General features: G+C 31.4%; 1 protein-coding gene and 1 long non-coding RNA gene across 2 annotated transcripts; one reads left to right on the top strand and one right to left on the bottom strand.

Moving 5' to 3' along the window:
* Positions 1-3,573: 3,573 nt before the first annotated feature.
* On the top strand, positions 3,574-5,110 carry LOC108814759 (uncharacterized). The gene is made up of 3 exons (XM_018587383.2): positions 3,574-3,982; positions 4,077-4,479; positions 4,554-5,110. The coding sequence occupies exons 1-3, from the start codon at positions 3,707-3,709 to the stop codon at positions 4,712-4,714; spliced, it is 840 nt and encodes a 279-aa protein (XP_018442885.1). The 5' UTR covers positions 3,574-3,706; the 3' UTR covers positions 4,715-5,110.
* Positions 5,111-11,154: 6,044 nt separating this feature from the next.
* On the bottom strand, positions 11,155-12,624 carry LOC130497482 (uncharacterized). Its single transcript, XR_008936473.1, has 3 exons — positions 12,341-12,624; positions 11,984-12,073; positions 11,155-11,847 (listed from the first exon to the last, which is right to left on the bottom strand). It is a non-coding gene; the product is annotated as an uncharacterized LOC130497482 (long non-coding RNA).
* Between the last annotated feature and the right edge of the window lie 2,962 nt (positions 12,625-15,586).

Here is a 15,586-nt window from a genome sequence, read left to right as displayed (position 1 = left end):
TTAAAAATTTGAAAATACAAAAACTTTATTTTAGAAAAGTTAAATATATTTATGTAAATGGGTTAATATGGTATTCATTAACTTTAAGTAAAATCATATTTAAAATACGAAAATTTTAACAGAATAATACTTACAAAAAATAACATAACCGAATAGTATGTTTCAGATTTCAATCATAATTTCAGTATTTTAACAATTTGCATTTGGAATCAACCCAAAAGAAAAGAATAAATGTAATTATATATCGTATATATACATCAGATATGTACGATAACTTGCTGTGATTGATAATTCGTATATATATATCATATATGTACTGTACATGCAAAAAAGTCAAATTAGAAAGAAGTGGGCACCGAGAATTATGTGGACAGAAGAAGTTACATTTTTTTCTTTACAGCGAATAGGAAGTTACAGGTTTGCAGTTTAATTAAAACATAGAAATAATTGATTGTAATTATTTGGACATAACCCCATATCAATTGGACATGTTGAAAAATTAATAGTATTGATTGTAACCGCACCATGTATTCGGAGTAGTGGGAGTGCGTTTCATTTATTGAGGTAAAATTTCGTATATTACCAAAAGGTAAACATATGTACGAATAGAATTTTTTTCCTGCATTTTTTAGTTAAAGGTTTGTTAAAATATCAAACATATTTTTTTGTATATAACATATTTCTCTGTATATTTCGCTAATTTTTTTCAAATATCAAACTTATATCTTGTAAATAACATGTTTATTTGCAGATTTCCTAACTTCATTTTTATTTTTAAAATGATCATATATTTAAATATGTAATATTGAATATCAAAGCTTTTTCTAAGATGTAATATTGATTATCAATTTTAAATGATGAATATTTAACTAAAATCATTTTATATAATATATTAAATTTAGTTTGTTGATTATCAATTTATTTATGCTTTCTTATGGTTTTGTATAAAAGATACATTTCTTTTTAGTCAATACATTCTCTAATAAAAACAATTTGAAACTCACAGTCTATAATAATTTATATTATTAATTTACAAAGTAAGGATAATTTGAGCATTGACTATTTTGCAAATTTTTCAAAACGTATTATAAGTTACTGTCATATGAAAATTAATTATAATATAGTCATATCTAAAAAATGTAACATTGTATTGAGATATTTCGTCAAATACAATTTTTTTCCAATACTCTTCAATACATAAAATACAAAATCTATATTAATGTGTGCTTAGTATTATAAATCCATTTGTTATGTCGCGTACGTAAAGTTTTTTATATTTGCTTTTCTAGTATTTTAATAACATACTTTAAATGAATATGCTAAAATAAAAATATGTCAATACGTTTAATAATTTTTTGTGGAAACCAATTTGGATAAAAATTTATATGGCCTACATTTGTTGGTATAATTTTAAATGACTACAAAAACCATTATGGAATTTTAGTTATTTAACAAATCTTCTAACAAGACGAAATTTATTGTTTTTTTAATAATTAAAATAGTTTATAATTACTATAAGAAATGACACATTTGTAAATACTAAATAATCAAGGGTACCTCAAAAGATCTCTTTTTTATATTAAAATAGTTTGTTTAAATTTTACAAATTTATTTAGAAAATGCCATCTTTGTAGTTTTTTGTTTAAATTTAAGAATTAACATTTATGTGTTCATTTTAAATGATAACTGCAACACATAAACTTTTTTAGATATTGAAAATATTTCACATTTTTAATAATTATTTAATTTCTTATATTAAAAATATTGAAATATTTTTAAGTTTACAAAATAGAACAAAATAATTATAAAAGAAACAAATCCATCCTAAAATTAAGGGCTAGTTTAAATATGAGATTCTATTGTTGGATTAAATAGATTTAGTTAGGATTAAATATATTTGGTTGTGATTTAAATAAAAAACATAGAATAAAAACAATTAGTGGCATAGAATGGTAAATAAGTTCAAACTCTAAGGTGGTCTCAAAAAAGTCCCTTGTGTTTTAATAATATAGATAGATAAAGATAAGATAATGCTCAAATTGTTTCATTAACTGGTTATTACTACAGTAAAGCTATATTATTTATTGTACACTTTCTTATGAATATTCACCAAATTTACTCTTAACATTGGTAAAGTTTGTTTAAACTCCCCTCTTGCTTATATTATATTATCATGTTTGTATACTAAGTTATACTCCATCCATTTCAATATAGATGATATTTTAGGAGAGTTTTTTTGTTTCAAAATAGATAATGTTTTCACATATCTAGGTAACTTTAAATTCATTAAAAATTATGTAGCCAATTATATTATTAATATTTTTATTTAGAATTAAATAAATTAGTATTTAATTTCTACTTTCAATAATTCTTTGTAGGAAAAGTAAAATTTTTAATATGTGTACAAAGAGCTAAAACTTCATCTATTATAAAAGGAGGGAGTACAAATACAAACATATCCAGTTAATTATATTTTTAATTAAGTCCAAAAGAAACCCAACAACAATAGATAAGGTTTAATGCATGGATGACATGTTGCTTGTCGTCATGGTTTCTTCTCTGTAGAACCGAGGAAAGAAAAAAGGCGGTGCCGCAAACTTTCCGGAAATTAAACTCATCAAAAATATATACCATATAGTTTTGGTAATCCTTCATATGAGATATAAATTCTGGAATGTTTCACATATTAGTAGGGGTGGGCAAAAAAAATGAACCAAACCAAATCAAACCGATCCAACTGAACCCAAACCGATCCGAACCAAACCAAATTCTATGTCTAAATCATTTGGTTGAAGATTTGATCAACCTAAATGGTTTGGTTTGGTTTGGTTTTAAACCGAACCAAACCGAAAAACCAAAGTATTTTTAGTTAAATTAATTAAATGTACTAATAATATTAAAATTTTATATATTTAACCTAAACAAGTAAACAAAAATTTATGCATTTTACTTCTAAAAGAATAGAATAAACATAACTAAAATTAAAATAAAAGAATATGAATCTCATATATTAACATCAAAACCGAAAACTGTTTATGATATTTATATTAGGTTTAGAGATAATAATATAAAATTATTAGATTACATCTTTTAGATTTTTATTGTGATATTTAGTTTTACGTATAAATGACAAAAAATATAATATTTATTTTTAAATGTTAATTTTTTTATGTTTTTATAAATTATATTTTTATAGCAAAACTAAAATGGTCAATTATATTGAATTGAAAAAAACAGAAACAAAATAAATTAACACAAACCAAACCGAACTAAAACCTAACCAAATATACACCAAACCGGAGTAAAACCGAACCAAATCGAACATAAACCAAACTAATCTGGATTGATTTTGGTTAAACTTTTTTTTAGACCTAATAAACTAAACCGAATCTAAGCCGAGCCCATAATTAAACCGATATACCTACCCGACATATTAGTGATTGCGATCGCCGACGAGAACCTTGTTTTCGGTCGCACAGATTCAAAGCACCGACATGATTATAGTGGAAATCCCACATTGTGTGTGACCACTAGCCCATGTGATTTCTAGTTTTCTCATTTGAGTGTGGTCAAACCATTTAAAAATTACAGACAAATAAAAAATAAGCTTACAGAAGAAAAATAATTATAACAATGTTTTTAATAGCTGTCTCTCCTCATTAAACCCTCATTAATAGCTGTGTCTCTCTCTTTACCCGCTGTCGTTATGGTCGCGCCGCTGCTCGCCGACGTGTCCTCTGACCTTGAAGCGATGGAGAAAGCCCTTTTCACCGAATCAACCCTGAGTCAACTCGGTTTCCCTAACGAGTTCCCTTACGAATTCGACTCGTCCGCTTTCACTTCCCCGGGAGACTCAACAGAGACAGAAGACGAAACAAGCGAAGATGAAGATGACTTCTTTGCCGGGTTGACTCGCAGACTCGCTCTCTCAACTCAGCGCCTCCCTTCTCCTCCTCCTCCCTTCGTCAAAGCTGCTGCCGAGGTTTGTTAAAAATCTTCACTCTTTTCAAAATGTTATCTCATGATGCAAACTAAACATTAACAGTTTCGTTCCTTTTTTCTCAATCTCTCTTCAGGTGAACTCGACCGAGTCAACTCGGAGTGGACTCGGGAGCTTGACAACCTCTGGAAACAAAAGTCCCAACGGCCCTTTCTCTCAAGCCCCTTCACCGCCGGAGTCTCCGTGTCTTGAAGAAGACTCTTTGAAAGTCATATCTGCTGCAGCTGGAGAAGTCGCCAAGATCAAAAGGGCAAATCTTGATTCAAAACGCCCAAACCCTAATCCTAACACCCTCATCCCCGTTCCCCAAAACGCAGCGTTTGGTAGCTACTACTACTGGCTACAAATCTCTCACTATCATCAATCTCCGGTTAGAGGCGTTTTCGCCACCACAGCAGCCGCCAAACAACCGTCTGTTGGTACGGGCGTTTTCCTTCCCCAGAATCACAGAAACCCTACAGATTCCCGTAAGAAAGGAGGTAACTTTAACCAACTTCTCAATGGATTTTAAGTCTTGTGCTCCTTAGAATCTAAAATAAATAATTGGTTTCAGGAGGTGGATGTGTTAAGCTCCCGACAAAGGTTGTTCCGACACGACATTCTAAGATTGAAACATTCTCTGGTCGGTGTAACTCACGTTCGCAAGCTCGTCCTAGTACTAATTCGAACATTCCCAACCTCAGTTCCGAAACTCACTTCCCAAAGCTGCAGTAGTAACGGTTGCTGGCTGAAGGAAGGAAGAAAGACATGTTCGACAAGAATGGATGTACCGTAGGATTCAGGACTTGAAAGAAAACAGAGATGGTCGTAGTTAGTGTGGGGTGAATCGGATTGAAATTTATTAGTTATTGGTTAATTTATATTGTTGATTCGGAGAATAACAAAGAAGGGTTTAGATAAATAATTTTTGGTGGCCTTGGGAGGAATTTTCAGCTGCTCTTCCTTGGGTGAATGTTATGTCTTTGTAGTTGTAGTTGCAGCAACATAGAGGATGTGTTGGGAGTACTTTAGGGTGTTCTCTGCTCTTTTTCGAATCTTTGGGGCTGAATAGACTCTGTAATTTTTGTTTTGGTTGTTTGTTTTGAATAAATGAAGCAAAGTTGTAGTGAATCATAGTGGTGATGGAAAAAGATTATATCTGAAAGTACTTTTTTCCCAAATAGATGAAAGTTTATGGCATTTGTTTTCTTTTTAACATTTTAAAAACCTTTTAAATCTGATAGATATGCTTCTCTCCTTCATTTCTCAAGGCCAGTAAGGAATAAAAAAATGGAGCAATCCATCTTAAAGGAGTTATGTTTGGTAAGGTTTGCTATTTATTTATTTGTTTGTTTTTTTAGGCCTGGGCATTCGGATTACCGGTTCGGATCCGGGTCGGATGTTTCGGATTTCGGATATTTCGGAACTAGTGAAAATGGTACCGATCGGATAATTTAAAATTTCGGTTCGGATACGGTTCGGTACCTGTCGGATCCGGTTCGGATCCGGTTATATCCGAAGTAACCAAAAAATTAACGGATCTGATTAATATTTATAAATTTATTATATATATAGATATAAACTTTAAAATACATATATAAACACTATATGATGCATTGGTGTAGTGTCACGTGATGTGGTAAGTGTAAGATGAGGTTCATGGTTCGATTCGCTAGTGATGCATATTAAATTTTACATCTCGGATACCCGTACGGATCTCAGATTTTTCGGATACCCATACGGATCTCGGATTTCTCGGATACCCGTACGGATCCCGGATATACCCGGAACCGATCCGGTACCCGACCAATTTTAAAACCTCATCCGTCCGGGTATTTTTCTAGAACCGAATCCGATCCGAAATCCAATTTTTTGGGTAATTACCGGTTCGGATTTTCGGATCCGGATAATTTGCCCAGGCCTAGTTTTTTTCTTCAACTGTTTGAAATAAATATGACAGTTTAATTTTAAAGAAGAGAAGAGAATTTTAAAAAACTTTTGCAGAAAAGATGTCTTTAGAGGGTTCTCATTATTCAAGGAAAACAATTAGTTAAAATAAAAAATAGAGAAAAATTCTTTTTTTTTTAAATTATATATGGGTATCCCGGTCTCTACCAAAGTGGATCCAGACTAGCCAAATGTTTGTAGTCTACATTATCGGCTCATGTGTCGGTCCCCTATCCATGGCGATATCGAAGTGTTAATTTTCCAGTGGCCAGCAGGATTCGAACCACTAAATAGAGAAAAATTCTTACTGCTAGAATTTTTAACAATCGGTTTAAATAGATTTCAGCCCACTAAAATTTCAAATGGTTTTATAAAATGTTAAATATAATTATATTAATATATATATATATATACATATATCAATTTTTTTTTTAACTTTTAGAAACTGTCATGGTTTTTTCTAACCAATAATACTGTTCTTAAAACAACTTTAATAGTTAATATTTTGAATTGAGTATCCAACTAATAAAACTAAAACTAAAATTAAAAAAGAGAAAACGACACCAATAAAAATCAGACACACAAACAAAGAGTGTTTGGGAGAGAGTTATTTTTACAATAATAAATTAAACAATAAATATGTTCTACCAGTTCAGAAAATCAAGCTGAATGCATAGAATCGACATAGAAAATAACAGAAGGAAAACTCTTAGTACCTCTTGCAAGCTTGCCCACCACTAAATTATGTGCTCTTGTAATATGTCAGATTTTGAAGGTAAGAAAAAATATCTTACTGCGTTGAAACTCCTATGAGTGTGTAGCAAAAGCTGGCTATCTTCAGATGATGACACTATCTTTACCAGTTAAGAACAGTATATTACAAAAACTACATCTGAGAAATTGAAAGTCTTCATACACTCCATAGCTCATATCAAAGCTTCACACTCTACATGTAAAGATGATAAATTTCTTCAGAGATTCATTACCCCCATCATCTTCTCGTATGATCCAATAGTTCGGCAGAGCCAGCCTTGTCTTAAGAACTTGCTCCGTCCATGCGCAATCGACAAAGAAAATTTTGGATTGTCCTAACGAATGCCAATCCATCGACCGGTAAATATCTTTCAGGAACTGTTTGGTGAGCTTTTACCCACACCACTCTCTCCAGCTTTGCTATCCGAAGTATTTCATGAAGGTTACCAGTTATATCGATATAAATCTTATCATTTTATATCTTTCCAGATGTATCACAATATCCAAGAAAAATAACTAAAGTCATGGTCCTTAAGCAGTTTCCAAAAGAGATAATCCATACTGCTAAGACCGAGGAAGTTAGGAAAATATCTAGTGGAGAAGGTATTTTTGACAAAGCTCATGTTTGCAAAGCTGAGAGACATTCAAAAAGTACATGATTAATTGATTTTTCCTCAGCACCACAAATGCTACAGTATGTGTCACATGCAATACCCTGCGTCCTCAAACTTTTAGTAACCGGAATAATATCTTTTATAACTTACCATCGAAAATTTCTCAATTTTGGTAACTGTAAGTAACCACCTGAGTCTCAATTTTATTTGGATTTTAATACGGCATTACTAGCCAATTAATTATTTCTGAATATAGAAAATATTATATTTTTGAATAGTATAGATAAAATCATATATATAATGCCTGAGTTTTCTCTCTTCTAAGAGCAGACACGTCAGATTATTTTAATGATTGTGGGATCCACATCCGGTTTGGTTTGATCATTGTTTTATCTCCCGTTTTGATTTTGTTGCCCGGCTCGGTTTAATCATTAGGGTTCCATTGTCGTTTTTCGTCTCTTCAATCCACGTTTCCGCTATTCACTCCAAAAAACATTGAATTCTTCTCTCTAAACTCTTAGACTCCTCTATTGTTCAACGTATTTCTCTTGATCTCTCCGGTAAATGATATTTTCATTTAACCAAAAAAGCTATCGACCTCTCCGTTTCCTTAATGTCAGACCTATAAATTGCAGAGGATTGAGAGTTGGATGAACCTTCTAAACCAGTGTCTGTTAATCTCCTTTATCAAGCATACAATGATTCTTCTACAATGTCTTCTTCAGATGCTGTTGTTGGGAAATCAGCCTTCAGAGCTCTCCGCCTCCGTAGATGTCATAGTTCATTGCTGCTTGGCTTCTCCATTTTTTGGACTCTAAAAACATCAAGAAGCGTGGTACATTCATAGGAGTCACTTTACCTCTCCTTGATCAGAAGATATTGTACAAAAATAAAAAAAATATTTACTTTCACTTTTTTTTTTGCTATATGTTTCAGATTGTCTCTCATCTCACTACAAGTCTGCAAAGAAGGCAATGAGAAGTTGATTTCAAGGTGTTCACCAAGACTGCAAGTCTGATTACAGATGGTACACAACCAAGTAAGCGTTAGTGATGAGATTGGAAAAGAAGACCTTTTGCTGCATCTGAAGATGTTTGTCTTTGCAAAAGGTTTGTTTGGCTTTTGTGTCTATTGGGAATTAAAAAAAGTTCAATCATTCCTATCTGCTTTTTACATATATGCCTTGGGAATATCTTTTTAATCTAATTTTGTTGTTGATTATTTTTAGTTTTCCTCTGAGAATGAGTACAACAGATTAGTGGTAGGATCATGCACGTCAAGACTCGCTTCCCATGTTCTTGCAGCCACTGTCAAGGTGTGTTCTGCTTACTTTGTCCTGATCTGGATGTCTCTTCTCTGCTAGATTGTATGTTGAGTGAGATTCTCATGTAAAATTGTATTTTGTTAATAGTTTAGTATTCATCGTTTATATGTATCTTTGTTTGGACATTTCATATAGACATCGAAGTTGTGATTTGACTTGCATTTCTCTTGGGACTGGGACGAGGTTATTCATATCAGCAGATATTCAGCATGTTGATGCGAGGTGGAAGGTTCCTATTGTGCAGCCACTTTGAGATTGTGTTTGGCAGGAAATAACTAGGCTCTGCCATTTGGATGGGTTCGTATTTGGATGGCTCCGCATGTTATGAACATACTTAGTTATATGTTTGCGCAAGAAGAGAATCCATCACGGGAGTGCAAAATTGTAAGGACAGCTGCAAAGCTTACTCCATTTTACTTCAATAAAATTCCTGAAACGGACGACTGAAACTGACGACTCTTGTGTTCTAATGGCCATGAGTCTAAGCCCTTTATGCTGCTTGCTGTTCAAGTTACTGGTTCCAAATACTTCCACAAGATCGAGCATCCCTTGAGCATTTCGGCTCCTTACTACCACATCTGATCTCCCAAGTGAAGCATCATCAAAAGGTTAACAGTCAAACATATCTGAGGTGAACACCTAAATAGGTTGCTTGCTAATAATAGCACTAAACATTATTTTGTTTACATGTCATATATCTTGGGCTCTTGAGACCTTGGTTAAACACTATTTTAACGTTGTTGGTTTCCAGAAATTTTTCAGTGAGAAGATAAAGGACTGTTTGATCTTGGACAATGAAGAGGTAGACTAAAGCCCCAATGATTGTGCTCTTTTAGATTATCATCTTCCAAGCTTGCTCAATGTAGAGAGAAACTTAGTTTTTAATGTTTCTATGTTCATCTCACGATCTCAATTACATCATGTTACATCATGCTATTATAGCTATTATATTCAGTAACATATTTTCAATATCCCCGCGCTTGCGCGGGGCTTCGCTTCTAGTATAAATATATAATTAGTTATAGAAAATATTGTCTATTGTAATATTTAGTAGATTCTCTTCTTATTAGGTGTGACCCGCTGCAGAAACATGATAAACAACAATTTAAGGCCCAAACATCTATCCAACTTTTTTCTTTAAGATACTACTAGAGCTTGACCCGCACACCCGTGCGGGTTTTAATTTTGATTTTTGATTTTTTATAATTAGTATCATATATTTTAAATATGTCACTATATAACTAAATGATATTAGTTATTTGAATATTTTAGGTTCCTATACATCATAATTGAATCCGAACCAAAACTAATAATATGTATTCTTTTGTTATTGTTAATTTTAGATTATTTTTTTAGTTTGAAAACAAAATATCTGAACTGACTCGGGTAGTATGGTTTTTTCTGGTAAAATTATTTGAAACTATTTACGGTAAAAAGATTTGAAATTTTAGATAGATTAATTATCTGGACAATTTTAAGTTCCAATACATCGGAATTGAATCCATTCGGACCAGGAGGATCCGACTCAAAAGTTACCAAAAAATTATAATACTTGAACGGAACCTAATTTTAAAACTCCAAAAATTTAATACCTAAAAAAATGATCCATACTTGAAAGGGTACCGAAAATCATATTACTAACTATAAATTATTATATTTACCTGAATAATTTTAAAAAGTGTTAGTAATTATTCAACTGCGTGACAATTATTATTAATGCATATGTCTAATATATTTACATACTAACTTATATTTTAATTATATATCATGTAAATAACTCTTTTATCTGGTTCTTAATTTTTAGATATCACCAATAAATAATGAAAAATATAACTACATAGCTTTCAAAAATATTGCATTCTAAATTTATTAAATAGATACATAAATTTATTATTAATAAATAAGGTAAAATATAAGTATGTAATTTTAAAACAGTATTGTATTTTTCTCTATTCAACTGCATAATAATTATTATTACTGCATATGTCTAATTACATATAGTTACGACATATTTTCACAAAATTTAAATCATCATCAATGAATGAGACCGAGTGTACTAAAACAACAACGTAAGTAACCATTATTCATTCTTCAACTTTTTTGATCTATCTAACGTTTTACATTGTTATACTGGTTTAAATAAATAATTTGTGTGTGTATGTCAATATATTTAAAATTTATGTTATTTTTAATTACAACATAAAAATAATAACAATAATAGAAATTTATTTTTAATTAATTGCATAGAATATCAAAATATGGTAAGTTTGTTGGTTAGCTAGAATATAGCAAGTAGTAGTTTTAATATTAGTCATTTAAGGAAAATACAATAAATACTTAAATTATATTTATTAATTAATTCAGTGGCATATGATTGTAAATATTATGCAAGTTTAAGGGTTAATTTTTATTTGTACTTCACTTTTAATAGATTAGATTAATTAATTTTTTTACACAGCTGAATCCCAAATTCTAAGTGTGGCCCATAACATATATGGACCGCCGTTGCTTTTTATACACACTAACCGCAACAACGGTTTCGATTCGTCTTTGGTTGCTTTCATCTGTTTCTTCTTTATTTGTGCCATGCATGTTTTTGTTTCAAGTGGTGAAGATTATGGGGGTAAGAGGAGTGATTTATCTTGGTTTTGGTTCTACTGGTTTAGTGATGGGGTCGATCGTTGATATTTTATTGCTCTAATCCATCGTTATGGAACTTGGATCTTATCCTCAAGTTGTGGGAAGTCGCTAGGTTCGCCGGTTCTTTCCTCGTCTGCCTGGATTTGATTTCCTTGCTTTCGATCTCAAGGGCTCTTATATCTTTTTGGAGAAAAATAAAGAGTCAAGGTTGTGTAGCTCATCTTCTAAGGGGGTGCATTGAATCTGAAATTTGAAGTGATTTGATTTTTATTGAGTTTTTAAATGATTGCAGGAGAATCTGAAAATTTGGTGTGATTTTTATTAAACAACTCTAGAAATGGCAATTGCTACCACCCGCCCCGCCTTGGCCCGCCCCGCTGTGGTCTCTATCTCCGGGTGATCTTTGCGGGTCAGCCCGCCGTGACCCGCGGTTCCCAAACCCGCCCCGCTTACTACATAGGACTTTGCGGTCCGGACCGCGGGTATGAAAGGATGATGTTTCGTTGTGGTGAGAAGATGATGTTTCCACATGCTTACGTTTGAAGCAATCCCCCACTTTAATGAACCTTCTTCCTACATTGCCACTGTCACTGTCACCCACATAGAAGATAGCAGGTTCATATATTTCAACTAAAGCTTCTTGAAACTTGAACATTCTCATAATGGTTATATTTGCAGCAAACATGATGATAAGAAGTGATAAAGTAAAAGGTGAGGAGATTTTACCATCTTGATTGTTGCTATTTGATGGTTTCTTGGAGAAGGGTGTAAGAAGATCAGAATTTTTACGATCACACATGCTTCTTCCCATCTCCCCTGTTCACATTAAAACTAACATCACGAAAAAATCATCATATATGTTGTAATTTTTAGTTTGCTGTGTGTATAACTTGTATCATATAAACAAGAGACCACCTTGAAATACTCATATGATGCGGTGTGTTTAATTTAAGGCAGAAGTTGTTTAATTTATAATTTTTTTAGTTTGCTGATGTGAGTTCAAATACTCGTATGAATATGAAAGTCATGTGATTACTCGTATGAATATCAAAATACAATCTTTTAGCTGAAGAAATCACGGACCTGCAGTCTTAAACGAAAGAGTTTCTGTACGAGGTTTCTAAGTAAGTTGAGATGGCAACGAAGAATCCACCTCCGCTCCGGACCTCCGGTGGTGGGATCTCCAAGAAAACAGAAGCTATGGTGGTGGAAAGAAGACGGAGAGAAGCTAAACTGGTGGTTTAACGAAGGAGAGAAGCTCTGGTGGTGGCCTTAGTCGAGGAGAAGAAGAACCGGTTGGTGGTGATGCTCCTCTGGTGCTCGTCGGTGGAGTCGTGGAGAACATGAATCGCCATTTTCGTCCTTTTTTTTTTTTTTTTTTGAATTATACAGAGGTATCCTGGCCCCACCGAAGTGGTCCAGACTAGTCACGTGTTGCCACATGTCGGTCCTCTGTTCCTGGCGATGCCGAAATGTTAATTCCCCAGTGGCCGGAATTCGAACCCAGATGGGGGAACTCACAGCTGTGAACCCTTTACCAACTGAGCTATAAGCCCCGGTTTTCGTCCTTTTTTTTTCCAGGTGTAGACACAACAAAAGAGGAAGTGGTGCAGGTTCTCTCTGCCCCGCAAGACCCACCATGGTCCAAGCCGCAAAGGCCCAACCCGCATGAGACTTAATCCCCGAGACCCGCTCACAAATGGGCTTATAATATCTCTACCCAAATCCGCCCCGTATGGGTCTTCTAGGGGCCATGCCCGCGGGCTGCGGTCCAATTGTCATTCCTAAACAACTCTATAATTTCATCTGAAACTATAGGATTTGAATTTTAACTTTCTATTATTCAGAAACCCCTCTCAAACATTTTAAAAACAATTAAAACACTTAAAAATCTTCAATTTACATTTTATTCAATCCCCTAGACTATATTTGAGAAGTGGTTTGTACATGTATCATCACTACAATTACTCTCAACAAAAAAATGATGACATGACTTAAAAAAAATATGACATGACATCGATCTAATGTGACATGTAAAATTTTCTATATTAAGATTTATGTTTTTGGTAAAATTTCTTAAATACGGTAATGACTATTTTCTATATATGGACATATGTTTAGCAAAGTTTCGTAATATAGTAATAACTAATAAATTTTATATCAAAAATATTTTTTTTTTACAAGTATCCATTTTGGTAAGATTTTAGAAATATGGTAATACTAATAACTTTTCTATATTATTAAAATAATATAATATATATATAAATAATAATTACGAATTTATTTTCTTCATCAATTTATGAATCATATTTTTATTATCAAAACAAGTGTAGTTATAATTATATATTTATCAACGTATATATGTTATTTATACTAATGTATATATTTTTAGAACTAATTTAAAATAAAAGTTAACTGAATAAAGTATAGTATGAATAAAATAACTCTATAAATTTTTAGTTATTATTATTACAATTTAAATAAAATAAAATTAAAAAGTTAAAGTAAACTTGAATAAATCAAATTAGAAAAATTACATTATGGTGTTACTTTTTACTAATAAAATTTAAATTTAAATACTCAAAATTGAAAATTTATTTATATAAAAATATTTTTAAAATTTTTATATCTGCGCATGGCATATGAAACTCCTAATAACATTGGATTTCAAAGTGTTTTTATGAATTGACAAGTTCAATAACATTAGATTTTAAAGTATTTTTTAAAATCTATATTTGAATAAGAGTGAATTTTTCATATTAATACAAATAACCTCAACTTTCTAGTTGAATACACTGTTCAGTTTTGTTTTGGCTTTTTGCCCTCAAGTTAAACACTAGGCACAAACTCTGGTTTCTCTTTTCCTCTTCGTCTCAGCTCTTATCTTGGGTGTCTAGTTATTGATATTTGATAATGTTTTATTGTGTTGCTTTATCGGATAGTTTGTTTAGTTTAGCTTCCGGGAATATGTGTATATTCTTTGACTTTCGTTTCCAAAGACTTACATTTGTCTGTTGGCTTTTGTGTTAACATAGGGATTAGATGGGGTTATCTTCTTCTATCTTTTGTTGTATTCTTGAAATCATGAATCTCTCCCTGTATCTTTCAAGTTGAATATAATTTCAGTGTCAAAAAGAAAAATACATTTTTTTTTCTTTTTTTTTTGTCACGAGAAAAAAGAACATTCTAAACAAGATATTATTTAGCGACAAGAGTGCTCTAATAACCATAGACTAGATCATGACCCGCTCGACCGAGCGGGAATCAAACTTTTTTTATCTTTATTTATACTAAACATTATACATGATTGCAAGTGTATTAATATAAAATTTTGATAAATAACAATGTGTACTAATGTGTTTAAATAAGTAATGTGTTTAATTACTAAATTTGATTTTTAAAATTTATGATAATGTAAAGTAGATTTTTTATATATTATTTTAAATATATAGTGCTATATTTTGTATTTTCAATATTTATCATACAAAACTTACATTGGGGTATTATTTATATGAAAATATATGTAACATAATATATTTATATATTATATAAACATATCTACGATTTTTGCAAAGGCCATGCGCACTCGCACGGGTTTTATTTTTAAAATGTATTCTGTATTGTTTAGTTTTATGTAGTATCGAGTTTGTATAATTCAATTTTCTGTTTAAAGAACAATACCAAAACTGTCTTTCGTATGTAAAAATAATATTTTGCAAGCGCGAGTTATGTCTTTTTATTGTAACACAAAATTTGATATAAAAAATTATGTTTTTGTACATTACGAAGTCTAATTTTTTAAAATAACTATTACATAATTTGAAATTGAATTTTATCACTGAGGTCTAATATATTTTGTCTGTAATGGTTCAAAGCATTTTTGATATATATTATATTTCAGTTTGGTTTGTTTTTAGTATTATTGTATAAGTATAATACTATACAATATTACTATATTCTATATAATATATAAAGCTATGTGTTATTTGTTTTAGAAAGTAGATTAGGCCCAAGGTAGTTAAAAAAATAGTCAAATCTTTATGTATGTGTATGATTTATCTACCTAATGTTATTCGTACTAATAAAATCAATATGGCCAATGAAGTATACTGATCAATTTAAAATGAATTGTATAGGATAATTCTAGTAAGATTAATATTTAGTATTCTTAGTATCTATCTTATTTAAATCGACATGTAATAAATGTAAAACTATATATGGAATATGGAAAAAAAAAAGAATTGTATTTAAGGAAATACATCAATGCAAAGTTGGACTATGGTACATATTATGTATAAGGAATGAGACATTTAATTTAAAAATATGAGG

The sequence above is a fragment of the Raphanus sativus genome, chromosome 7 (assembly GCF_000801105.2).
Source record: "Raphanus sativus cultivar WK10039 chromosome 7, ASM80110v3, whole genome shotgun sequence".
NCBI lineage: Eukaryota > Viridiplantae > Streptophyta > Magnoliopsida > Brassicales > Brassicaceae > Raphanus > Raphanus sativus.
The sequence above is the reverse complement of the archived record's forward strand: the minus strand, read 5'-3'. Positions and strand labels throughout refer to the sequence as shown.